At 44.4% G+C, this 27827-nt stretch overlaps 1 protein-coding gene across 1 annotated transcript in view; it reads left to right on the top strand.

Annotated features, from left to right (window-relative positions):
* Nucleotides 1-27827, top strand: part of BRINP2 (BMP/retinoic acid inducible neural specific 2) — a 90135-nt gene that overhangs the window by 35436 nt on the left and 26872 nt on the right. Inside the window, exon 2 of the mRNA XM_019728423.3 lies at nucleotides 5292-5638. Coding sequence (XP_019583982.3) covers nucleotides 5370-5638 — 269 coding nt within the window. The 5' untranslated portion in view covers nucleotides 5292-5369. The remainder of the gene's footprint in view (nucleotides 1-5291; nucleotides 5639-27827) is intronic.

A 27827-nucleotide genomic window follows, 5' to 3' on the forward strand; every position in this document is an offset into this window, starting at 1 on the left:
CCGGTCTTCTTTTGGGGGAAACACGGTATTCACACAGGGTTATGAAATCTGGCCATTGGGCAGGACCACAGGGCTCACCTTACCTCTTCATTTATTTTACGAATAACCAAATGGAGGCTCCCAGAGGGAAGTGACTTGCTCCCAAAGCACTGACTCGTAAGTGGCAAAGCCTGCATGTTTTTATAGCTGGAAATAATGTCATGCAGTAAGGTGTAAATACTATAGGATCTAGAGTGGGTAGACCACTGAAATACATGATCTAGTGCCATTCACGTATACATTCCTAGCCTCAGTATTCCCATCCGTTAAAAGGGGAACATAAGATCTGGGAGATGAAGACTGAGGGTGAGTTTATTATCCATGCTTTATAAGCAGGAACTTCCAGACAAATACTAAATGATTCATGATCACATTAAGAATTTTATAATTATAGTAATACTTGTACACCTATTTATCTTTTTCTTCTGGCCTCTAGCAATAGCTACGCCATATCCTTAACTTCTCCAACAGGTAACCCCTGCTCTGCCACCATTTTCAAGAGGAAACTCGATGCCTATCTCACTTAGCATGATTTAGCAGCTGATGCCCCAAATCCTAACTGCTCTATCTACTGACATATCTAGCATAAATGGAGATTGAGACCAACACGGGGACACAAAAGAGTGCCCAGAAGTCCTCAGCTGGGCGATAAGCTCAGGGTGGTGAAGACAGATTTCTTATAAGCGTTCCCATTTTGAAGATTGTTATAAGCACTCCCATTTTGAACACTGCCCTGACTCCTTCTCATGTGATTTCATCTATACTGGATGTTCTCTCCTGACAAAGCTGTAACCCGTTGAATTCATGGTTTCATGAACAGATTTGAGCTAATGTACTCACCCAGGAAAACCCAGGGCTTCTTTTACTTGGGTCCAAAGCTAATCTATTATTCAGGTGGGTGTAAAATTCTGTCTTAAGTATGTTTCAGTAATTGCAATGATTTGGCTTTTGCAAGTTAAGTTATGACTTTTTCATCAAGGAGCCTGCTTCACCATTACTTTAATCTACTCACATGTAACATGGAGGTTTACTTACACAGTCAGCTTTGGGACAAAACGACACCCGGGAGTGTCATGAGAAAGCTGCTAGATATAAGCTGTTGAATATTAGTGATACCGCCAGAAGTCATGAGACTTCAGACAGTTAAAATTTGCTTGACAGGTCGCTGTTATAAAATTTCTGGCGATGTTATTTGTGGAGCATACACAGGAAATAACCAAACGCTGTGTCCCCCTTAAGCAGCCGAATTTTTACACAACTGTCAAGGCAGGTATTATGTATATTTTTTAAAGATGAAGGAACATATCCTAGGGCTTTCTTTAAAAAAAAAAAAAAAAAAGTTTTGAAACCTGTTTAAAACTTCTCTTTCTTAAAAAGAGAATTTTTTTTTTTTTTTTTTTTTTTTTTTTTTTTTTTTTTTGTCAAAATGCCTTGAGATCCTGAGGCAAGCCAATGAAGTGGAAACCATGTGACCCAAGGCCAAGTGTTTCAGAAGAGCAGCCAGCACTGAATCAGGGCGTTCTTGCTGTGCTCAGCAGACTCGGCCCAGCCATCAAAACCATTTGATTCTAAAGCCGATACTCCTATAACCAGGCAGGTTCCAGCACAATGTGAGCTCCAAGAAAGCATAATTACAAACAAAGAATGACAAGAAGCATAACGTTGGCTTAATGTAGCTCGCTTCTCTCAAGGAGCATACAGCTTTTCACACATGCTCTCACCTGCCATTAGAAAACACTCGTTTCGTAGGTGAGGTGGCGGCCACCACCGCTGTATTACAGCACAGGGCATCAAGAGGTACAGTGGCTGGACCAGGGCCACACGGGTCACTGGCTTACCATGATCCCTTGATGAAATGCATGCACTTGATGCATCATGGATTTTTGAGGACCAGATTGTGAGTGTTAGAATTACAAAAGCAAAGACTTGACCTCTCACCCAGACAGTTCCATAGTCAAGGTGGGGTGTGTGGAAATGGTCACGTTTAAGGTTTTCTCACACCGAGGATAGCAGCGAGGCTTCCCAGGGAGCATGAAGAACCCTCACCAGGCCAGGCTTTGTACAGAGTGGGGGACAGGTGCCCTTGGCTTTTAGGTGTCTGTGTTCCTTTTCTATACCTGTGTCACAAATTACCACAAACTTAGTGGCATAAACAGTAAACAACAAGTTTACTATCCTGCAGCTTCTGTAGGGCAGGTCCAGGTCTGGGTTTCCAGGGTCCCCTGCTCAGGGTCTCACCAGACTGAAATCAAGGTACCAGCCAAGGGACCACCTCTCATCTGGGGCTCAGGGTTCTCTTCCAGGCTCCTGTGGTTGTTGGTAGAATTCATGTTCTTGTGCTCATATGACTGAAACTCTCATTTCCTTATCGCTATTGACTGGGAATTGTTCTCTGCTCCTAGAGGCCACCTAGACCCCCTTGCCACATGGCCCCCATCGACCATGCAGAGAGAGAATAGCTGTTTGCTTCCTTCCAGGCCAGCAGGAGCTCGTCTCTCTGCTGACACACCAACTACATACTTTTAAAGGTTCACTTGACTCGGTCAGGCCCTCCCAGGAAACTTTCCCATTGGATTAACTCCAAGTCAACCGATTAGTGACCTGATCATGGGACTATCATAGCCCGAGGTCCTGTGCACACGTAAGATGAGGGCATTACACGGGGCATGCACAGAAGAGCACAGGACACTCAGGGCCATTTTAGAATCCTGCCTCTCAGCGTGTCCTCCTACCATGTCCCTGCACATTCTCCTATCTGTGTTTGCAGCCGTGGCCTGCGGTGCCAAACAGCCCCAGTCTCTAAAATAAACATGCCTCCTTCCCCTCCGTAAACATGCCTTTAAAAACAGAGCAATATTTTATAATGGAATTAATCACTCACGGTGGAGTTTCAGATAATGTCCCGAGCACTCGCTTCTGTACCGTCAATGCTTCGCATAGCGTCTGGCACTTACTCCTCAATTTATGTTTCTCGATAGATGAATGTGTGAATGATGACATTGGGGCATCCTCATCAGATTATATCCTATAAACAAGAAAACGCCTACCTCCCGCCCCCATGTCCAAGGCTGATTCCTCCTTTTCGGTTATATCACTTTTCCCACTGATTTAAAACTGACGCGTGCTTATTATAAAACACTTGGGGAATTTTCCTTCCTTCTACAGTATTATTTTTCATATCTAAGTTTTTAAATCCATTTAGAACTAATTTCCTAACGTGATGTATAAAATAGCCCATCCCCTACCCAATTAGTCTGTAATGCTTTTTAAAGTATATATTAAGTTCTTATGTATAATACGCTCTATTTTTGAGCTATGTGTTCAACATCATTGATCTGCCCATTCAATTTGCATGCCAGTATCACATATTTTAATTATTGGAATATTATATCTTTTAAGATCCAGTAGGGCGGGTGTTGCCTCATTCTTCTTCTTTCAGCCCCTCTCTGCCAGCCCACTGAGCGAAGGTCTATTTTGCTGCCTGCGCTAGCTCTTAGGCAGCACAGCCTTTCCTGGCAAGGCCTGGATGTGGAGCCAGATCTAGGGTCATCTCCTACCTCTGCGGCTTCCCAGCTCAACTCCTCTGAGCTGGTTTCCAGTGAAATGGAAACCTATAATAATAATGCCTAGGTAACACACTAACTGTGAGAGTTAACTGGGGCAACTTGTAAGAATCACCCAGCACGTAGTAGGTGGTCAATACCTGCTGGCTGGAGTGAAAGAGTGACTCTGAAGGTCCAGACACTCATGCTTGTGTGTCTCCATCCTTAGGAGCAAGGATTGCTCCCCTTCTGAGAGTGTCCTGTACAAATGCTGAGGCTTGGGACCTCTCAGACTCAGGCCAGACTTTAGGCTGGGAATAGCCAGGGTTTATACTTGGCCCCAGCCTCAGGGAAGACACTGCCGGGTTTGCATTAGTCCAACGGACATCTGATGGTTTTGTTAAGCTAGGGCCATCCCAGAGTACACTGGGGGACCCCAGAAGGGGGAGCGAACCAAAAGCTGAGGCCCACTTTGCCTGCCCTTACAGGACTCTGGAAGTGCCAGGGAGTTACCACCCCTTGCTTCATCCCCAGAGAGCCTATCTCTGGGGTTTGAAGGCCAAAGCATATCCTCAAAGCCTCCAATTACAGGTACTAGGGGTCAGAAGCCATTCTAGCACACTGAAGCGGTGCTGGTGAGGGAAGATGGTCGAGACTGTGACAGCATGTGCTAGAAATTAAAGACTGAAGAAATGAATGCAATTGCAAGAAGCCCCTCAGTAGTGAACCAGCCTGCCCTGCATCTGCCCAGAGGTTTATAAAGGTCACTAGTTATCCTTAGACCAAGTGCAGGCACTGGAAATCAAAGGCCTGTGATAAGTCACGAGGAAGCCACGGGTTCTCAAGGCCAAGATCGTCTTTCCTGGCACCTTCCCTTCTACTCAGAAAAGACAGGGCATGTACTCATTCATTCCTTCAAGCAGGGTCTCTGAAGGCCTGCTGTGTGCTCTCAGGAGCTAGAATAGAAGGAAGCAACCCTGCCTTCGGGGAGTTTTCAGGTCCCACGGTGAGGAGAGCGACGCGGTGACAGGTATCTTTGTATGAGTGTCTCTGCTCTCTGATGATGGTGTTAGGGCAACTGGATTTCCTGTTCTGACTGCATCCCTGCAGGGCCTGCTATAAAACAAGGGATCAGCTGTTCAAAGCCTCTGTATTTTGGTAAGAGAAAACTAAACCCAGAGAAGGAAGGTGATTTGCACAAGTTCAGCCAGCTTCATAGCAGTGATGGAATGTCACTACTTCTCTGTGCCATAACTTGCTCTTCCCCTTACATCAGGCTTCTAGAGGCAGCACGCAGTCTCTGAGGCTATTACTGAAACATCACGGACATTTTTGAGAGGAAGGCAGAAGCGGATGATCTTGAATCAACGTTGGAAACATGGAAGCAACAGACGATAAAGACAGAGTCAGACCACCTGAGTTCACAATTCTGCGTTCTTTGCTTGGAAGCTACTTGAACTAAAGCAACTGTCTTCTAAATCTCTCTAAACCTCATCTTCTCATCTGTAAAATGATGACAGTGGTGTTTCCTACCGGATTGTTATAAATTGAAATAAAATATATATCCACACTTAGCTCAATGCCTAAATGAAGATGTCGCTAAGAGAAAGGATTTCTAGAATGGGTCCAGCCCAGTGATGTTTGATGCTCGCAGGACCATGGGATAAGATCAGGTGTGTTTGACTGACACGTCTGTGTGTGCTTTTCTAGTTCCAGGAGCCCTGGAGGAGCGGCACAGAGCGGGAGAGCGTGGCGAGAGAATGAAGAAACCAACCGGCCGGGAGAAGCATGAGGTGGCAGTGTGGCACTCGGTTTAGAGGGCTTCGGCCGGCAGCAGCCCCATGGGCAACCCTGCTGGCACTGGGCCTCCCCGGTTGGGTGCTGGCTGTCTCGGCCACGGCTGTCGCTGTGGTCCCCGAGCAGCATGCCTCCGCGACCGGCCAGCCGCCCCTGGACTGGCTGCTCACCGACCGGGGCCCGTTCCACCGCGCGCAGGAGTACGCTGACTTCGTAGAGCGGTACCGCCAGGGTTTCACCACCAGGTACAGGATCTACAGGTGAGTGGGGACTCCCGACAGAGACAGGGGCTTTCCCCAGAACCCCACCTGGGCAGGCCCCGCCGCTGTGCTGCTAAGCCAGCTGGCATGCGGCAGACTGAATGGGAGGTGAGAGCTGCAGGAGCGGAGGGCAGGGAAAATAAACCCACCATGTTGGTGTTTAAAAAAAGAAGGAAGGAAACACATCGAAGCTGGAAAACCTGCTGATGCCTCCTGGGGAACTTCGCAAAAGGGTTTCTATTTATAGGCTGTGCTGCTTATAAATTGAGGACAAATCAGGAGGCACGGAGTTAGCGTGTGGCCGGTGCTGCGGCGGGAGGTTAGAGTCAAACGCTGGGGCCGGGTTTTAACTAATGGGTTCGATACTTTGAGGAGTTATAATTACCTAGACATGCAAATGAAGGCAGGAGAGCTCCTTCAGACGTCCGTCCGGGCAGCCCTGCTGGGTCAGCCACTCTCCTGCCCTCACCCCTGTGGTCACCACAACCTCCGCTGGCCTTGCACATGGAAATGGGCTGCATCTTCCTGGCCCCTTAGAGCCGGCCTCAGGAGCATCAGAGATAGCAGAACGTCAAGCACGAGACCCTCCTGGTCCATCGGACGAGGGACAACGCAGGGCCATATTCCTCACTACGGGACCAGCATGTCCAAAGCAGAAGGGGCCTCAAAACCCTCACCTCGTGGCTCAAACGAGTCTGTCCCTGAATTCAATCTCCCCCTTTACCCCTCTGCCCACTTGTCCCATTGGCATCACTCCCTTTTCCTCCTCACCTTGCCCTAGTCTTCAGACAACCCTGGGAGCTTCGCTGATTTTTTTTCTTTTATCAAAGACTTCAATTTTCCAATTACAAATTAGTTTCTAATGTGAAAAATGAGCGAATATGAAAAAGCACCAAGAAAAGCACAACCAGAAAGTCACCTATTCTTTTAGCACCTAGAAGTCGCCATCGTTAACCATTTGGCAGATGTATTTCTAATCATATGAACATATTAAAGTTTTTGGCCGCCTTGTTAGATCTAGCCCTTTGCATGCTTTATGTACATTAACTTATTGAACCCTTCTAACAACCCTATGTGGAAAGAACAATTATTCTCCCTGTTTATAGATGAGGAAATTGAGGTCCAGAGAAGTGAAGAAACTTGCTGAAGGGCACATAGCAAGTAAATGGTGCAGCTGGGATTAACTCCCAAGTAATCAGACCCCAGAGTGTGGGTTCTTAAAATATATGTAGAGATATTTTTCTATTTCTGAGAGTTTTCTTTTTCCTTTGAACTTCTGAAATAACCATGCCATCTGTTGAGTTTAGTCTGGGGTCTCACAAATAAGGTTTTAAGGTGTTGAGCACCGGAAGATTCCCAAGTGGTAAGAGCAGCCATTTACAGAGGCCGTTCTTCTGGTACATGATTCCCACAGGCAGATGCAGACCAAGGGACAAGATCAGGTATTTGGGGGGCTGGTACTTGTGGGTGCAGAGGTACACAGAAACAAAACCCTGCCCTCAGGAGTAGCCCGCCCAGCTCTCCTGTCAGGCCATTTCTCTTCCACCATGCTTTGATCCCATCTGGTCTCAGGGGGCACTGCAGTTCACACTCTCTGCTTCTGTGGCTCTGGTCCTTGCCATCCCCCCAAGATTACAGTGGAAATTTACACAGCGCCACTGAGGCAGCCTGCGGCCCACTCAGGCTGGGAGTGGCTGAGTTAACACCTGCTCAGGTGGAAGCAGATGAACAGCAGAGGTTAACTCAACTTTCAGGAAATATTTAAGAAACTAGACATATGCCCCCTGCAAATTTTCTATAAGGTAAATTCAACTGATGCTTCTCTTTATCAAAGAATTTATATTTGCATCCCTCAGAGTGGGGTGGGGAGGAAGAGAGAGAGAAGGGGAGGGAGGGAAGGAGGGAGGAAGAGAGGGAGAGAGAGAGAGAGAGAGAGAGAGAGAGAGAGAGAGAGAGAGAGAGAGCCCTTGAATGTGTTTAAGCAGCAAATTCCTCTAATACAGGAAAACAAGATTTAATTTACCTTAGACTTTTCCGTTTATCCCAAATCTTTCAGAAGCACTATTATTACCAAAACTATATTTTTAAAAAGCATATTGGAACTGAAATGTCAGGCTGGGAATCCCAACACCACTATCTACTGCAAAGGGCGATAGGAACTAGAGGGAATAAACCATCAGTTTCCTTCTCCCCTCAATAGATTTTTCTTCTCATCAAGCCCGGCTCCAAGCCTGGCAGCCTGGGCGCCTGGGCGGCAGTTCTGAACTGGCCCACGGGGAGTGTCTGTAATCACTTCTGCACCATCAACTGTTCTATCAGTCGGTAATGGTTTTCTGATCATTTAATGTGACAAGCTCTTACACTGTGCCATTCTGTTTCTCTGGGGTCAGTTATTGCACATGAACCTGTACTTGGGGAAACAGTAACCAGTCATTCTGACAGGAATGCAGCATTTTGATTTGTGACTCTTTGGTGGGGCAACGAGAGAATGGTCACACACGGTTGCTCCAGGAGCATTCTGGGAGTTTTGCCTTTAGTTATTCAGCAAAATGGTGGATCCATGGATACTTGTTGTAGGGCACTATATTAACCCCATGGCAATTCAGTCTTATCCCTTCGCCTTTTGTTTCTAGTGGCAACTCCCTCTGGCGAATTCTAGACCTTACTTACACTGACTACAGTGGGTCACAGAAAACTGGGAAAATATACATTGAAGGTGATGCTTCTGACCAATGACCAGAAGGGCATTTTATCCAGAAAGGTGGAGAGAAAAAAAAGCTTCTAGAGGATATCAGAAATGTTCTGTGGTGAAATGTGGGGTCTCAATCAGAATTGGTCTTTCATCCGATTCTTTAAGAAAGGTTTTGGTACCTAGAAATCAAATGGTACCCATGTGTACTTTCCACATAAGAAAGGAGATGAACTGTGATGGGGGAAGAATAAAACTTTCTAACGGGGCTAGACTATTTGGTGCAGAATCACACGAGGCTCTCACAACAGGAGAGAGACCCTTCTCTTCTCGTAGCTGTGTGAACAGGTCATGACTATTGCACTGTGAGGTTCTAATCTTAAGCTCTAAATCCCACCCATGCTTGTTTGGATATCAGTGTGTGCTCTCACTTTGAGGAGATGACTGGCCATTCTAGAATAGCGCTGGGCCTCTCTAACTCTGGGCCCTTGGAGACTGTTGTTCTCTCCATCTCAAGTTTGTATTCGTGTAGGCATAGGTGCTTCAGAGTGAAGGTTCTGGAGCCAGGTGACCTGGGTTCTAAGCCTGGAGCTGGTGCTTACTAGCTGTATAACGTTGGGCAAATTATGTAACTTCTTTGTTCCCCAATTACCTTATTTGTAAAATCAGGGCAATCATAGAGCCCATCTAATGAATTAATGTGAAAATTAAATGAGTTAGTTGATGGAAAGCATTGAGAACCGTGTGTAATAAAAAGCTACCTATTATTATTAGATTGTCCTCAACAAATTTCAGCCAATGCAAGAATGGTAATGAGATGAGAGCCATGGGTTCTATCTTTGTGATAATGTCTGCTGCTGGCTTAGCATTCACTAACCTATGCAAGAAGGAGAAAAAAAATATTCTTTCTTTCCATTTTAAAGCATATTAACCTTTACCCTTCAATCTATCTCTCTGCTTGGAGAGGAACTCAGCTGAAGGATGAATGAATCTTCTCTGGGCACATTCTCACTGGTCTTGTGGGCTTACCTGAGGGAGCTAGATGGTTTCCAGTGTGTTTTGGAGTTACCACTGATAAAAACCTTTCTCCTAAAGTCAGGGATTGCCAACTGAGCAGGTCTTCCTTAGGATGTCCTACAGAAGCCAGTGACTGGTCCCAGGGATGAAATGAACAATCTCAGGAGGGCGCCATTACGAGAAGAGAGACAATATGTACTTTTGCTAAGTCTTCCTAAATAACAGGCAGGACTTGGCTAGCTCACCTACTTTTTGGCAAGCTTTTCAATTCCATTAACCAACCTCTCAGCATGTCCTCAGCCTGTCAGACCAAGACCTGAGCAATCAGCCCACGTCTCAGACACTGTCTCTTAACAGGCTAGTGGTAAGAGCTATAAGCGCTGATATCCCGTCTCCGATTCCATTTGTGACACCCAACCCCCCTCCCTTGCTTCATTCCATAGCCCCCACTATAATAAACACTGAAGTGATCAACCTCTCACAGCAGCTCTGTGAGGCAGGTGGGGGCTATCAGGGTCCCCAAGGCAATGAGACAGACTTGTTCAAGGTCAGACAGGTAGCAAGTCACAGCCAGAAATAGCAGTCAGGGCTCCTAACTCGAAGTTGCCTGCTCATTACTCCAGACCATGCCACTTGCCTTTGACTGGTAAGTGCATCTTTATCATAACACGCAACCCTAATCAGGCACCTAAATTGAGCTGATGCAAGTGTAAATATGGTTTCTCGAAACACTCTAGTGGTAATGTTCCATTCTTCCTTTGCTACAAATCAAAGTAATGAGCAGTCTGTTTTTTCTTTTTTTTTAATTTCTTTTTGTATTAAGGCTTTAATAGAGAGATAATCATGGGATTGGAAAAAATCCAAGCCACTATGATGAAACACTTAAAACTCAGAAAGAATAAATTAAAATGAAGCGAAAGTTCAAAATCATACAGAACAATGAGGATACCACTGTGGTTTGGGGGACAGCAAGGTTAGGTATAATTCCAGATTATTGAACCCTGTTATCACCCCCATTTCTAGCTGCCTCTATTTTAGAAAGGGAGGGTCGGGGAGTGGGGGGCACATTAGCAGTCTTTGCAGAGCTTGTAAAAATTACAGACCCTCAGGCCTCACCAGACCTACAGAATGAGGACCTGCATTTAAACAAGAGCCCCCGATGAACAGGATGACATTCAAGCTTGAGAAGTATTATATTTGATCACGCTAAGCTTGGGAGATGAAGAAGAAAGCAGGAAGGACCAGGGTAGAGGACAGAAGGCAGTATCTCCCATGATGCATTTGAGGTCGTGAGGACATTTACAGAAGATGTTACAATTGAAATAGAATCGTAATCAAGCGAGGTTAAATTTAGGAGTTATTAGTGCCAAGGCACATGCACTCATAAGAATAGATCCAGCAGATGGGAGAGGAATTTTAAAGCAGTAAAGGCTGGAGGGCCTAGAACCAGCCTGTGGGTGCCTGCCGGGAGATGGAGAGGTAAGGAAGCAGAAAGAAGCTGTGGACGCATTCACAGGAGGAACTGCAGAGCTGATTTATCATCCCAACCACCTCTCACGGACTAACAAACACTGATTTGGATAAACAGCAAACCCTGGGAGAGGAACCATCGCCAATTAAGAGATCACAATCCATGTAAACAGACAGCAACCAAAGGCAACCTCAGTTGGCCTGGGTGAATCCCAGTGCTTTCCCAGGCATTCATGATAGTTATGGGGTAAAGTTGTGATCACACAGCTGCAGAGGACCACAAGGGAAGCCATGGTCCTCAGGCCGCTGGGACAGGCGGGGAGGGAGGGGAGCGCTCCTGGAGAAACAACTGTCACCTGTGTAATAAACTGTGCAAACTGGTTGCTCTCCAAACCTCTCCCTGGGTTTATATTTTGACAATGAGGGAGTTCTTTGGGATGGAAGGAGGGAAAGGCATTGCGCACAAACTAGCAAAACACATTAGAGCAAAGTGAGACGCAATGTGGCGATGCTTAGCCTGCAGTTCTGGTCACAGGCACCGTTTCTCAGTCCACAGAGGTGAGAAGGTGGGAGGGGGGCAGAATAAGCTGGTTAGAATTTGCCTTAATCAAGAGTTCAGTGCTGGCTAATTGTACAGTACCCCTGAGATATAACAGCGAATCTAGACTACAGACCCAGTGTCATGCGGGGTCTCAGCTCCCGCTCTCCGCACAGAAACGCAGGACATGGTGAGGCCAAAAAGGAACACCCAGGAGCCATAGATAGGGGAGTCATACCACTATATTCTCGCTGGCGGCTGGGCGAGACATAAAAGCAAACATCCACCAGTACCTCATCGAGGCGTCTTCCTGCACCCCAGTCTTGCTGGCGGCCAGGCGAGACACAGGAAGTAGGATCAATGTGATCTGCGAGCCACAATCCGCTTGCTAACCACACTTGCTAGCTGCAATCTGCCGTCCTCTTCTCTGGCAACCAACCAACCCCCTAGCATAGCCACGGCAGTTATATTAGTGGCTAATGGCTAACTGGTAACGGCTGATGGCACCCAGCCACAGAGGAGGTGGCTGATTACAGCTGATGGCCATCTAATAACCCAGCCGAGAGCCTGGAAACTGCTCTCTGGGACTCTGTCCCCACACCCAGCATCATAAAGACTTCAACCCAAGGAGTCTCATTCCAGATGTGTCTGGATGATGAGCCTTGCGTGTCTTCGTCCTTGTACAAAGTCCCACTCCCATCTCTGACGTGGGAAACACCACACGAGAGCAACAGACCTACAGAAAGCTCCTGCAATGTACAAAGAACTGGATGCGAATGTGTTCTGCTTTCCTGGAGCAAGGAGAAATCGCACACAACAAGCAACTACAGTTCAAGGGCCTACACAGAGTGATGTTCAATTGACATTTTGGAGGGCCGACTCTATGCTTCTGCTTCTACAAGATTCTCATAATAAACCATGGCCAAGGAGGACACAGTTGTTGATCTGATGGAACTTACAGATCAGTACATTTGGAGAACGTGCTAGGTCACTCAGCAAAGAAAGATCAAGGAAAGCTGGAATAAAAGGTGACGCACAGGCCAAGCTCAGGTGGATGAATGGAAAGTCTCCAGGTGCAGGCTTGGGGAATGGTGTGGTAGACCCAGGAGCAGTAGAACCAAAGCCATGGGGGCAAAGGTGTGATTTAGGAACTGGGCAGCCAGTCCCGTGTGTCTAATGTCAAGATGCACGGGACTGCACCCCTCTGCCCCGGCTCTGCCCCATTGTGTTATTTCCACCACATCTTATCCCTTCGAAACGTCCAAAGGCTCTCGGAGACACTGATTTCTTCCAGGGTACAATTTCACAAAGCTCACCTGGAGGTGTCCTCTCTCTGCATCAGGGGTGAGTAAAATGAAGTAAAAGTAATTACATGTCTGGAGAAGGTAGGACCAAAAGGCTATTCCTTTCATTTCTACCTTGGAAAATTGGAGTGTGAATATTCCCCTGGTAAGAAAATGGTAGGCAGTGATTTAAGGTCCTGTAACCCCATTGGTTCAACGGAATTCCAGCATCATTTATGCTGAAAAGATTGAATTCAGGGTAAAGTTACCACACCTTGTATTCGCTCAGTTGGTCCTCTCACGGGAATTTATGGAGCGTTTCCTGTGTGCAGAGCATTCTGGGCATTGCAGCTACAAGAGATAGAGGAAACAGTTTTACTGACTTCTGGGAGTTCACAACTCCAGTTAGAGTGATAATACACTCACCAGAAAACACTAGAATATAGCATGACAAGTGCTGTGGAGAGGACGACAGTACATTTTCAGTGGCTGATGGGACAGATTTGGACCTTGAATGCCATGTCAGAATGAATTCTCAGGATGCCAGTCCCCGGTTACCGCAGGACAAAATGACTCTTGCCCTAAATTTTCCCATGTCTTTTGGGGCTATCCCCAGCTTATCCACCCTGGCACGAAATAAGATTGCAAAGATGGTCTGTGAAGAACAAATGTGAAAAACAAAAATGTGCAAGAAATGAAGGGAGAATCCAGGATGGCAAAGGGAAAAGGCGAGATCGGTTTTATTTTCGAAAGAGATTTAGTAGACAGATCTTGAGTCAATCAGGCAGAGAAAAAGAGGATTAATTTTTGCTTTGAGAAATAATTAATTTTATTCATGAATGAATTGCTACTTAGAGATGGGTATATGTGGAAAGGAGCGAGGTAGCTTCATCTAAAAACTGTCACGACACAGATGCAGGAAGTCAGGGCCACTGGCTAGTCATGTGGGGGTTCTTTGGTGTGTGTTTTTTTTTTTTGTTTTCTCCTCAAGAGAAGAACTTTTTCTGGGTCAGGGAGTCTCAATTTTTTTCCCTTTATTCAGCTTTTGCCACATTTATCCCCCCTCAGGGTGTCCCACATCTCCCACAAGAAAATGATTTCAGTCCATAGAGTTTAGAATAGTGAGTGGCATGTGGTAGGTGGTAGTGTTGTTGTTGTTGTTGTTGTTGTTGTTGTTGTTGGTGGTGGTGGTGCATTTATTCACTCAGCACATATTTATTGAGCACCTATGTGTGCTGGCCACCCCACAAGTGCTGGGGACACGGCTGTAATTGACATACCGCCCAGGCCTCAGAGAACTCTGCCCTCAAGGAAGACCCCTGGAGCAAGTGACCAGAAGTGGACTGAGGTCCATGAGGCAAGAAAGTGCTGTGTGTGAGGAGTCTGGTTCCCATGCCAGTCATCTGTCTTTTCTTCCAGGATCAGAAACAGGTAAGTGTGTTCACAAGGCGCTGAGGACAAGTGGCCTGGAGATGAAGGTTTGGACCTGAGTCTGAGACGAGGATTCCTACCCTCACAATCCATCCCTGACTCAAATTATGGATAACCGGCGCTCGCTGGTCCATGGGCCTGATTTGCCCAATCCTAAATGAAGCAACTGGAGAAGGCATAACTGGGCACTGTGATGTGCTGCCCAGATGGCCTCGGATGGATCTCCACCAAGTGAGCTACTATGTTTCCCTGAAAAGAAGACCAGGTCTTATATTAAGTTTTGCTCCAAAAGACGCAGGCTTATGTTCAGGGGATGTCATCCTGAAAATCATGCTAGGGTTTATTTTCCAGTTAGGTCTTATTTTTGGGGAAGCACGGTAATAGCAAGAAAAGGAAACCCTCTGAGGAACTGTCCACTGGAGGCCATGGATGTCCAAGAGACAAGACCCTTTTGTGGGCAGGGGTCTCAGTGCATCAACTCTACACAGCATTGAAACATGGACCACGGGATACCGTGTTTCCCCGAAAATAAGACCTAGCTGGACAATCAGCTCTAATGTATCTTTTGGAGCAAAAATTAATATAAGACCCAGTGTTATTTTACTAAAATATAAGACTGGGTCTTTACCATAATATAATATAATATAATGTAATATACTATAATATACTATACTATAATATAATATAATACCAGGTCTTATATTAATTTTTGCTCCAAAAGACGCATTAGAGCTGATTGTCTGACTAGGTCTTATTTTCAGGGAAACATGGTAGATTATTCTGAGAGGGCAAACAAGTTGGCCAAAGTTTCTATTTAAATTAGGGAAAGAAAGGAAAGGATTCTCTCTGTATTACAAAATATTAATGATGTAAATAATAAAAGCTAATATATATTGAGTGCTAATCATATGCCCAACATTTCACTAAGTGAGATATATACCAAGGGTGCCAAAAAAAATGTATACAAGTAGACACTTTGGTCAACGTTGCTCAAGCAGTAATTCACCATAATCAGAAGTGTCTGGATGCTAATGGTAACCACCTCTTATAATTGCAGAAGTCAAACGTGACTTGTATTCATCTTTTGTTATCAGTGTATGTTGAGTATTACAATTTTAATACAGTTTTCCTTTCTTAAAATATGTATACATTTTTTGGCCCCCTTTGTATATAATTATTCTTCTACAAGGGAAATACCACCCACACACAAATAGACACTGAGATGTAGAGGATGTCACATGACTGATAAGAGGAAGAGCCAGCCCTCAACCCATAAAATGGAAGACTTGACTGTTAAATTATTATTATTGAATCGAGTCAATACTCTGAGCCTGGATTCTGAATGCTCCGAGGAAAATGGTACCTCCAGTTGTCACCACCTGTGCTCTCAGTCCTTTCTCCTCTCGTTTTTGGCATTCCAGAAGACCGTTGGCCTCAAGGGGCTGGAGGGTGGCTCATCCCACGCACAGACCCTGTAGTCCTGTGTTTCCACCAGAGATCTCCATCAGCACTTGGGCTCTGGGAACCCTCAGCGAGGGGAAACTACAGATGAATCTTCCTGAAACAACTCACCCACGGCCAATTCTGTGTGTGTCAGACTTGTACTGCCAGTATATTTCTATAAGGGTGTGGGGTGAATTGAATTTCTGTAAATCGAATCCCTATTGGAGAGACACTTAATGCCATTTCCCAAATGCAGTATCTTATTTTTTGCCTGGCGATGGCTTATAAAAATTCAGTGTTAAGTCAGTCTCTCGCCCCTGACTTTAGGATCACATAACTGCTGATTTATAAACACAAATATCTACTTGAAAAATAACTTCTATTTCAAGAAATATTTTCATAAAGCCAGAAGAAACCTTTGGTGCTGCAAATTGGGCTGCTTTGTCATTTGGAATTTGATGGATCCAGATTGATAGATCCTCTGGGTCACTCCCACCTACCCTTGCATGCACAGCACATGGAATCAGATACAGCAGTGAAAGGGACCTAGAGCCGGATGCCCAGTTTTCGGATTTGCAGGTATGGGTGTGGGCAGATTAGGGCTTCTAGACCAAGGACATGGTGTGGGGAAGATGCAGTACTCTGGCAGAGCTCCCTCTGCGCCTGTTTAATGCTCCCTAGTTCTGCCACCATGCCAGGCTCTCCCCTGAGCCTAGAAATGAGCCTCTTTCTCCTCGCCTCCAAAGAACAAACAAATGCTGGATGTCGGCATAAGTCACCGTGAGCAAGAAGTTTCACTGGCCAGGCAGGAATCCCTGGTGAGAACAAATGAGGCAGCCAGAACCACAAGACTTCCAGCCTTCATAACCAACCCCAATGCCAGGGAGAATTCGCATTGTCCTTGCATGCTGGGAGAGTCTGTGCCTTACCTGGGGACATGCTAGTGACGGAGGAGAGACGGAAGAAAGACTCACTGGGGAGTGAGTTCTCTTGGCTCTACAGTGGCATGTAAACACCTAATGATCCCTTGACGTAAGCTACATGGTTGGTTTACTAGTGACAGAGATAAACTTTAGCATGGAAAGCCAGCCTCTTACTCAGCGCATTCTGTGTATATTCGGAATTGTGAGTTTGATGAAGACGTCATGGGCACGTCCTGAACATCAGCCTCAGACATCTAGAAACTCACGCCCAAAGGAGACTTGGTAGGAGAAGTATGGCTCTAGAGGCAGAAAATGCACTCCTTTGCTGTCTGTTACTACTAAGTGAGGCAGTGTCCATTTCGGTGCCTGCAGGCCAAGAGATTAAATCTGGGAACCACGGATTTAGTAGACAGCCTGGGACAAGAGGTCAGAGCTGCAAAGACAGTGTCTGGGTGAACAAGGAAGCCCGATCACATGGGTGACAGGACAGAACTGCATGATGCTTGATGCTTGAATCTGTGAATTCGAAGGAAACTTTAAAATCACCTATTTCCTACCCAATGCATGTGACCACTCTACAGATCCCCCAGAAGGTGACCAACCAGCCTTGACTTGAGCAGTTCCAGTCCTGCGTCTTCACTGAAACCAACTTCCATTCAACATCCCCAAACACTATAAAGAGCTTTCTGATATTGAATCACAGTCTTTCTTCCCAAACGTCCACTTACTGGTCCTGACTCTGCTCTTATTTCTCTAGAACAAGTCTAAATGCCTCTTCTTCACAACATGTCTCTAGATATTGATGACGGTTATTATTCGCTCCGATTCTTAAACTTGTTAGCGTGGTATAACTTCGCTCCAGAAGTTCTTTTCTCTCTTCCTCTACCTTTCACATTATCTCTCTCAAACTGTCCTTGTCTTTTTTTCCCAACTCCTTTTTCCATCTTTTTTCATAAAGAAAATATAAGAAATTTATTGTGATGTCAGACTTGTTTTTGTTTGTTTTTTTGTTTTGTTTTGTTTTCTGAACCACTTCTGGCTCCTAGGGAGCTTGCTTGCTCTAGAATTTTGTCACAGATCAATACTTGTTCATCATCAATTTGGAGTTTCTCAAATCAGGCATTTTCCTTCCCATCGACCTGTTTAACTTTTTGCATTCTATGAGTTCTCAAAGGTTAGTGATGGTGGTTCTAGCTCACAGGCACCCCTCAGGAAGTGTGGTGACTGTTTTGGAACTGAAGCATCCATGCGTCAAGAAAAGTTGGAAATAGGAGCTGGACTTATGGTGAAAGAATACCGGTGTTTCGTTTAAGTGAATTGTAGGGGGTACAGGGTGGGGGAAATCCTAACTTTTTCCTCAGCTTCTCAAAGAATTGTACCCACCACCCACTTGATTTGATTGTGTATGCACAGTCTTAGTTTCTGGGGTAAACCACAGCCCCAACTGCACTCATCATGTTTCATATTTTCACTTACTCTGTCTCCTACATGCTCTGCTGTGCTCCCTGGTATGACCAGTCGCCAGACCACTGTAACTCCTGCCTCTTCCCCATCCCATCCGCCATTTGAGTTGTTTGGCTTCCATCTCAGAGCTGTCTTACAAATCCAGCCTCTGCTCTCTTCTCCTGCCTTCATCATTCACCACTTGGACTTTTCTCTTTTCTCTAACCCAACCGATCTAGAGGCTTCTGTTGGTCCCGTGGTGACCAAACAATAAAACCCAAATGCAATTTTTGTTTGTTTGTTTTTTACAATGGAAGTCCCTTCCAAATTCACCCATTTGCTATTTCAACAAATATTTAGTGAATGCTGACTCTGTACCCCTGATCATACCGCACCATTTCTCCCCGTTTATCCTCTATTCTGGTTTCAGAGATGGCTCCAGATTTGCCTGGACACAGAAGGCTCCTTTAGAGCACATGTGTCCTTCCATGTCCCATCCATCTTCATGAAAAGCTGTTTCCTTTTCTCTGGAGCCAAGCTCCTTTTCACCTTTTAAATGACATTCAACTCATTTAATGTCACCTGCCTATGAAGTCTTTTTTGACTCCTACAAGAGTCAGTTATTCCTACTTATGATTTCCCTTCCATCTGTTCGTATATATGCTAGCTATCTTATTTTCTTCCTCCTTTCCTCCCCTCTCCTCCCCTCCCTTCCCTTATCCTCTCTCTCTCTCTCTCTCTCTCTCTCTCTCTCTCTCTCTCTCTCTGTTCTTCACTTGGCTCTGAGCTCCTTCAGGCAAAGAAAAATCTTATTTCATCTTTATATCTCCAGCTCCCAGTACTATGTCTGCCATGTGTAAGCATGTGATAAGAGAATGAAACCATTCAGTAAAGAGTAGGATGTTCTGGGACTGAATTAGATGAAGCAGATAGTGGTTGAGACTCCAGGCTCTGGACTCACACTACATGGGCTTAAATTGCAGTCCCACTACTTCTAACTGTGTGAACTTGTACAAGTTATTTGGCACCTGTGCCTCACTTTTCTCACCAGCAAAATGAATAGAATAATAGTACTTAATAGAACTCTTTGGTAATAACTCAAAAACAAATTTGATTTATTTCAAGATAAATGCTTATTCTTTTTGTGAGAGGTCTTCTAAGAGTATATATGAAAAACAGTAGAGTAGGGGAATCTTGAGAAGAGGAAGAGGAAATGAAGAAAGATTAGTGAATAAAGAGGAAAGAAAGAGAGGGCAGTCTTACTCTATCAAACTCTTTCTGCTGCAATTTCCATATGTTAATTGAATGTACCACTGAAAATCCACACACTACTCTCTGTAACTATAGCCTGAGTTCATCTAGCCATTGATTTTATAGTTATAGTTAAAAATAAATCCTTAACTGACAGGTGGTTCCCCTGTAGAGTACGACTTGCACACCACAACCCCACAGCATAAAAATCAAGGCCTCAAGACCAACACCATTTCCCAGGTAGATTCAGAGAAAGGGAAGAAAAGAGACCCCACATGGGATTGTTGCTGAGCTGAGGAGAAATAGGAGCATGGATGTTTGACCACACAGATAATAAAATCAGGTAACTGAAAGGGACTTTATCTAGATAGGCAATAAAATCAAGTGTGAAGATCGTTTTGCCAGGCTGGACTATGAGATTGACACGCAAGGCAGAAGGAGTCACAGTAGGCTGACTGCTGAGACAAATAGTCCCCCAATCTCAGGGACTTAGGAAGTTTGCTGTTGTTGGTGTTTTTTGTTTTTTTTTTATTGTTTTTTTTTTTTTTTAATTTTCTCATGTCCCATTCCAGTGTGATTTGTGGAAGGGTTAAAGGTTAACAGGAAGTCGCTTCATGAAATCCATCAGAACCAAGTCTCATCCTACCCTGTCACTCTGTCATCCCTCAGGGCCTTAGAATCCTCCTCTGGGTCCAGGTAGATAAGAAAAGAGAGAGACAGAGCATGATGGATTCCATGGGAGGTCTTATGGGCTTGGCCTGGGTTCACATTCCACTGGCCAGAACTCTGCCACATGCTACACGTAAACACAGAGGAAGCTGGGGGGAATTGTCTATCTGTGAACCCAGGAGGAAAACAGAAACAGCTTAGAGAACAGCTTTCCAGTCTCTGCAAGAAGAGGGTGAAATGCAAAGTCCTAAATTTAAGTTCAAAAAGTCAACTTCACAAATATAAGACATAGGAAACCTGGCTTAGCTGTGGAAAAAAAAAATCTGGGGTTGGAAAACAAATGTGGGCTGACCATATGATGACTGCTAGCCAACAATATGTTTGTCTTTTAAAAAATGAATACAATATTCAAATGCATTAATAAAGGAAACACGTATAATAGAAAGATCATAGATTAGCTTCATCTGACACTTAAGATAAATTACCTGAACCTCAGTTAACGTCGCTATAAAATAGCACTAGAGTTTGTGGTGTGTGTCTGTGAACTACTACCACAATTATGCATATGAAAATAACCCCCAAACTCAATCGCTTAAAACAATAATCATTTATTCTCATCTACCTGTAGGTTGGTGTAGTTAGATATGTTTCAAGCTACAGGTCCGCAAGGGCGGCATTCGGTCTCTACTCCAGTGATGCTTATTTTGGGGTACAGGCTGAAAGGGCAGCCCCTGCAGCTACCTGGGGAAAGCAATTTGTATGGAGAGTGCAGAGATGCGAGCGAGAGAGAGTGGAATCATGCAATGCCTCTGGAGGTCTTGGCCCCAAACTGGCACACTGTCACTTCCGTTCATATTCCTTTGTCTAAATCAAAGTCACATAGCCAAGTCCAATATCAATGGGGGAGGGAAATAAGCGCCATCCGTATGAGTGAGTGATACTGCAAAATCGCATATCAAAGGGCATTCTAATACAGACGAGAAGGAGGATTCAATCTACTGCACTGGCATTTGTAAGATTGTGGTGTGATTAAAAAATATGTAAAGCATCCAATCCCAAGCCTGGCAACACAGGGGCTCAGGAAAGAGACGCTATAATGATAGTTACAATGACAATGGTAATGATGTACATCCTCAGATATTGTATCCTAGTGTCCTCTTAGTGACTCAGAACACATCTGCTGGATGGTGTTTAATTTTGGTGGCCATTTTAAAAAGAAATGCATTGACTAAGCTAGATTGACTGAACAAGCAGTGATGGTTGAGCATCAGGGCCGAGGGCTCTGGAAGCTGTATTGAAGGAATTAAAAATATTTAGTCCAAGGAAGAGTGGTGTACATAAAATGTAAATGCGCCCAAATATTAGAAGGGCTATCTCATTGCAAAAGGAATAAACTTGGAAGGAACTGTCAGTCTGTGGGAATTCTCTTAGGGTTAAGTAGATAATGGGAAGCCCAGGGACCATTGCTGAGGAGAAACATGGCTTGAGGTATCAGCTTGCTGAGCAAAGAAAGACAAGCACAGCGGGAGGCAAAAAGTGGGAAACTGAGCCATTTCTCCACAGCTGAACAGAGTTGCTGTGGGGAGCAGCTTGGGAGGTCAGAGCGGAGCTGGGGTTTCTGTGCCTGGGAAAACAGAGATCGTAGCTACCTTTTCGGTTCCTTCTGGTCTCAGATTCACTGGTCCTCCATTCCAATGGGTCTGTTATATTTCATGTTGATTCCACACCTCTCTCAGTGCCCTCTCCAAGACCCTGAACCCCCACAGGGCAGTGTGCGATTCCTCAAACACTGATCTCTCCATCTTCTTTAAGCTTGAGTCTCCCCTCCCCATCTCTCCCAATCAGCCTTAATTAAACTGTTTGAAAGCTGCAGCTTGATTTTAATTAGAGCAAAATTGGGAAGATTAGAATGAAATTGGCCAATCATTGTTTAAGGCCGTTGTTTGAGAACACAGCAGGCTGCTAAATTACCTCCATGCCAGGCTTCTTGAATTCTTCCCGACAGTGGGAAGGACAGGGCACGGGGACATCAGGGGAGGGCTGGCCTCCATTTTGCTCCCGTGCCTTTTAGAGTTGCAGGGGCTGAGCTATTATTTAACCAAATGGCTTCTGGATTGAAGGCTTGCTGCCTGGGGATTTCTGCCAGCCACTGTGGTAAATCAGACAAAAGAATTTCCTGGGAAGTATGACAGAGGTGGACAGTGGTCTCTGAACTTGACACAGGTCATAGACAAAAGCAGAAACTCATCCGTAGCACGATCTGGGTCCTTCTCAAACTCTACCACTGATCAACTGAGATTGGGTCACTTCTCTCAGCTTCTCTGTCTCTTCATTTGTTAACCTGTAAAAGACGAATAACCTGTACAAGAGGAATGGTATTTCCTCTTTCTCTTTCCCGAGGTCCTTATACGGATAAAATTGTGAGCATGTGTGAAAATTGTGAACAAATTAAAAAAAAAAACTAAAGGAAAGTTCTACACCAATATAAGAGATTATGGTTTTTATTATAATTTCTTTTTATAGCTGAGATCAATCATGTCTTATTCATTATAGCAGTACAGGCTCTAATAGCCAAGTACATTACAGTAATCTGTTGTTGAGCTAGAAATCTCCTGATGATGTGATGTGTCTAGAAATACCGCCGTCTATATAGGAGCCAAAACATGATGTATCCCTCAGCCTCTAAAATGTCCAGCTAGGCGACACAAAACCCTCTTAGCTGAGTCACTGAGGTAAATAACTGACATCCATCAACATGTACGTTGGCTCTGGCTATTCTTGTTCACGTGAGTTTTTCAAGGTGAAGGATGTGAGTCCTATGAAAAAGGAAAGACGGTAATGTCTTAGCTTGTTGGCTTCCATTCTGTGAAGGGACCGAGAGCCCCAGATGTGAGGTATATTGGCAGAAAAGTGACGAAAGAGAACGCTTCTTAGTGTCTGGAACTCTAGAAAAATCAGCAGTTCAATACTCAGTGATATTTACTGAGTTTCCTATGTCAAGCTGGCACGTCTCAAGCTGGTGGGGGAAAGGCAACTCTCCAAAATAAACGTGGGTTCTGAGAACAAAGACGTTTGCATCTATCCAAAACTGGTTGGTATGTGAGGAATTTTCCTATGGTCACTGGTTGACAGCTTACATAGACAAAGTCAAGTCACAGGAAAACTGACAAGAAAATTGTGTCCTTGGCTTAAGGCCAATCCATCATTTTTGTTCCAAAGTTCTTAAATATGTATTTTATTCAGTAACTTGTCTTGTGTCTTTATTCTTCAAGGCGAATCAATCATATTTCTTCGCAAGCATGGTTCATACCAAAACAGCTGTTTGGAGAATGATAGCTCAGTCCCTTTCAGTGCTGCAGTTCTTTTGAACACTAAAGGTTGCAGGAGGGTAGCCCCCGCAAAAAGGGAGGTTCTTAGAAATAGATCAGGAGGGCCAAAAAGTAGAGAAAGTCAATATATCCTACCACGGCAGCTGGCTCTTTCTGCCATCGTTTTCAAAGAGGTGCTTGGAGCTAGGCATGCTGGGCTCCATGGTTGACTTAAGACTTCTCCCAACTTTCCAGAGTTCCAGATCCTATTCTGAGAGCGGTTTCCTGAATGAGCAGGGGGTGACAGGTTGGCTGTGCTGGAAGCAACACTGATTCCCTCCCCAGTCAACACAGTCCAGAGTCTAACTCAGGAAGACCAAATGGGCTCCTAACATTCGAGGGGCACACTGACACTGGGATAGGATGGTGTCAAGCCTGAAGGGGTGCCACAGTGGAAAGAAGGGGTGCCACAGGGGGAAGAAGACGCATACTCAGGGTACAGGAAATGTGACTTTCCAAACACACCCATATCGGTGGCCTTGGAAATGGGCCTAAAGGTGCTTCACACACAGAGATGGGAGATGTAGCTATTAGAAACTGGGAACAGAGTAACCTGACTGTTGGGATCTCAGCACAACCACCCACAGTGTAGACTGTAGTACTCATTACTAGCAGACGTCAGACTCAACTGGAGGTATAGTTCTGTTTGTGTTTTGAAACTATGGACTTTTTTGTTTAAGTGCCCTCTCCTTTAAGACTCCTTTAAGCCTCCTCTGTGGGGGAAACTTGGTGGCCCGAAAAGTGGTGGTTCAGCATGCAGCTGCTGGAGAACAGCCCCTGAGATGGGAGACCCCGGTTGTGCACTTTCTGAGTCTTTCATGGCAGGACCCTGTGGGGGCCTCTCATTGGCAGAGTTCTTGTGTAATGTAAAGGAACACAGTGTGGCAAGGTGACATGAGAGCCAGCAGAGGTGACGCGATACATCCCTTTTTATTTCCATCTTTCCTATTAGGAACACCTTGAGCCATTTCGTATTCTCATTGAGACCCTTTTGCTGCAAAGCCCAAGGCCTTGCCAGGGCTTCTGTTGCCTAAGGCTGGGCATGGTTGTTTAGCTCTCCCCCAGCAATTCCCTTTGGATTCTGGGAAAATCCCTAAACCCATGTACAACCAGAAGCATCATTTATTGACAACCTGGACCACTAATGTTCAGCAGTCAGGGAAAAAGATAACTACAATCACTTCAGAATATCGATATAGGTAGAGATTTTGAGTTAGATCTCAAATATCCTGAGTGTCGGTATGTACAGCTGCTTTCACAAATTGGATTTTACCCTCCCAACTGGATTATACCTCTCCTAAACTTTGTTTTGTTAGTAATTATTTTATGGGTATGAAATGGACAGAAATTTCTTTGACAGAAATATATGTTGTTCACTCTTGGCTAATCTAAAATGATGGGAAATGAACTAAACTTCCATTAATTATAATAGACTATGGAAGCACCCTTTTGAAGTGCGGTATGAACACCTTTTCCAGGTAAAGTCCACATTGGGGAGCTCTGGTTCCCCTTTGGCTTAACCTGTGAGCCCTTATGTAGTGGCCTCTGCTGTTCTAAAGGCACTTCTTCTCATTGGGGCGTCACTGCTGTTGGAAATGTTTACTTTCTCAGACTCTTTACTGCATAACAAACACAGTGGGAGAAGCTTGAAAGAGAAATGGCTAAAATGAAATGGAGATTTACTTGATGTCTTCATTTAAACAAAGATGATGGCTTAATTGAAGTGTGTGTTAATTAACTGATATATAGAAAATATCCTTTTTTCTAGGGAAAAAAAGAGACTTGATTATTTTATTACTGGAAAAAACTACTGAATGAAAAATCAGAAACCAACATTTATTCTTTGACTAGCTCAGGCTGCCTTCCAATATTCTTCTGAGGTTGTCAGATGCTGTAAAGAGCCAGGTTAATTAGTTCTATAAGCGTGTTTTCACGACTTTCTGACTCTAACTCCATTCACAGACATTTCCCCCATTATTTTGATTCAGTGAAGGGCTAGGGAAGGAACTAAGTAGAAGAGAAAACCACTGGGCACCTCAGAGCCTGAACCTTCCTGAAGCCAGCAGATGCTGTATGCCTCGTTCTGACTTGACACCATCCATCTGCATCTGTTCTTTCTCCATTGAAATATTCTCCCCCCATCTCTCTCTCTCTTCTCTCTCTCTTGCTCTCTCTTTTGCTCTCTCTCTCTCTTTTGCGCTCTCTTGCTCTCTCTCTCTCTCTCTCTCTCTCTCTCTCTCTCTCTCGCTCTCTCTCTCTCTCGCTCTCTGCCACTCACAAAATTGTGACTACCCCTTGGTGTTTCATAGGAGAGGTGGTATTAGCATGGTGGTAAAGACTCTTATCATGGAGCCCAACAGCCTGTGTTGAAATTCTCACTCTGCCACCTACTGGGTATTACCTACTGGGAAATTAACTTATTTGTGCCTCAATTTCCTCATCCATAAAATGAGGATAATTATATTTCCCCTCTCATAGGGATGTTTTGAATATTACACTGGTTGATACTTAGAAGATGCTTGGAATACCTGGCACATACTAAGAATTCATTGCATGTTGACCGTTATTATTTGCTCATAAAAAGCTCCCTAAGACTGTATCATTCAGTTTTCTAAGTTATTTGTTGTTCTGTGTTACAATTTCCTGAGCAGCTGTAGGAGTTGGAATCAGGCCTTTACCTTCAATTCCTCCCTTGGTACTTACTATGTATGTGGACTTGATTTTTTCCTAGGTCTCAACTTCTCCTGCAAATGGGTATACTGAAACTACCGTAATCCAAAAGTTTTGCTTTGTTGTATATGTTGCACTGTGTTTTGGATATACAGTACATTTATGTTTTGTATGGATAATTAGAAGAATGGAATGTCCCAGGTAAGGAAAATAGTTTTGTTAGAATATAGTAAACATTTAAAAAGAATAAATAGGCAATAAAATACACTTAACCTAATCTTCACCAGAGAAAACAGTGGCATATAATGGACCTGGGTGTTAATCTCACCTCCGCCACGTACTGTGTGATTTCATGCGAGTTCCTTTCGTAACCTCTCCACGTCTCAATGTTGTAATTGTCCCCATCATCATGGTTGTTGTCAAGAGCACTAGGGGAGGGTCAGGACATTAGCTTTTTGGTTCTGGTACCAACTGGTTATATTGCTTTAGGCAAACCACTTCCCTCTCTGCTTCATGGTTTTCTCACAACATAAGATTGAACTAGACTGTCTCAACTGGTTTGCATGCTGGCACTGGTGGTGCTGTAAATGGATTATGGTGTGTCCATCACTGATCCCCTCAACCCCTGGGGCAATCGGACAAGGTCTGGGTACCAGACTCCCTGTGCTGGTCTCCTCGGGGCTCAGACGCCTCATTCATTGACCTCAATGCATCACATGAAGAGAATGTTCAATGTACACGATAATGTGAAAAATAAATTGGCAAACAGTATTCAAAAGTTTCTTCTAATTCTGACAGTCCCAATTTCCCTCCTGGTAGTCGTGTGGCATCTAGCAAATTACTTAGCTTTCTGAGCTTCAATACCCTCATTCATTTAAGTAACATGTACTCAAAACGCTTTTTGGTTTGGGTAACACATGTGATTCTCCAAGTCTGATGTTGGACAAAGGAAGATGGAGACTTAGGAAAAGTGAGAAACACCGAGATGGTTGCTTCTTTTCGAGAACTTTACCACCATGAGTGTGATAGAAGTTGTTGTGAGACCCCGTGCAGAGGACTGGAGCTGGGTGTGAAGCACAGCAATGAATGGGAGCTCTGTGCTCACTAGACTTCAGAGTGTGGACCAGGGACAGTCAATGGGCGTTGCCCATGTCCAAATAAGACAATGGAAGAGGATCCAAACTCATTTTACCAAAGGATAGGGCCATCAGTGCCTTGATTTATATAAAGAAATGCACAAAATTACGCCCATAAGTTACATTTTTATAAATCCAATTTTCCCATTGATATGTATACACATTTATAATGCTTTACTTTCTCTTCAGATCAATTACCAATTGGTTGTTGCTTCTATGTAGTCTTGTCTGTAACTTTTTTTATCAAGTTGTCAATAATCTGTAAATAACTAAAGGACGAGGAGAGCTGTAACATAAATGACTATATATGAGAATCTCTCATTCAATCATTCAACAAAAATATATTCAACATCTACTATTATTCTGTTGTTAGAACATCTAGCATTGTCCTATTGTTGATTAAGGCAGAATCTGTCCTGACCCCATAGAGTTTATGTTCTGGAGGGAGACAAGGAGGATTTAAAAATACATTACATCAAGTAGTGATAAGTGCTAAAAGACACATACATAAAGAAGAGAGAGAGAGAGAGAGAGAGAGAGAGAGAGAGAGAGAGAGAGAGAGAAGGGGAGGAAGAGAGGAAGAGAGGGAGAGAGGAGAGAGGGAGAGAGGGAGAGAGGGAGAGGGAAAGAGAGTGCTCTTTTGGATGGGAAGGTCAGGGAAAGCTTCTTGTAGGAGGTACCGTTTGGCAGTCCTGAATGAAGTTACCATGCAAGCAATGTGACCACCTATTTATATTTATTAGATTTAATTAAAGTGGGAGTCACCTCTATGGTAAGGTGGACTTTCCTTTTAGTGTGGGGCTTTGACCATTGTAAGAAAATATAGGAAATGGAAGAACACCTGCCTTCCCCCCCCCC

The sequence above is a fragment of the Rhinolophus sinicus genome, chromosome 11 (genome assembly GCF_057876585.1).
Source record: "Rhinolophus sinicus isolate RSI-liver-muscle chromosome 11, RSI-T2T, whole genome shotgun sequence".
Taxonomy (NCBI): domain Eukaryota; kingdom Metazoa; phylum Chordata; class Mammalia; order Chiroptera; family Rhinolophidae; genus Rhinolophus; species Rhinolophus sinicus.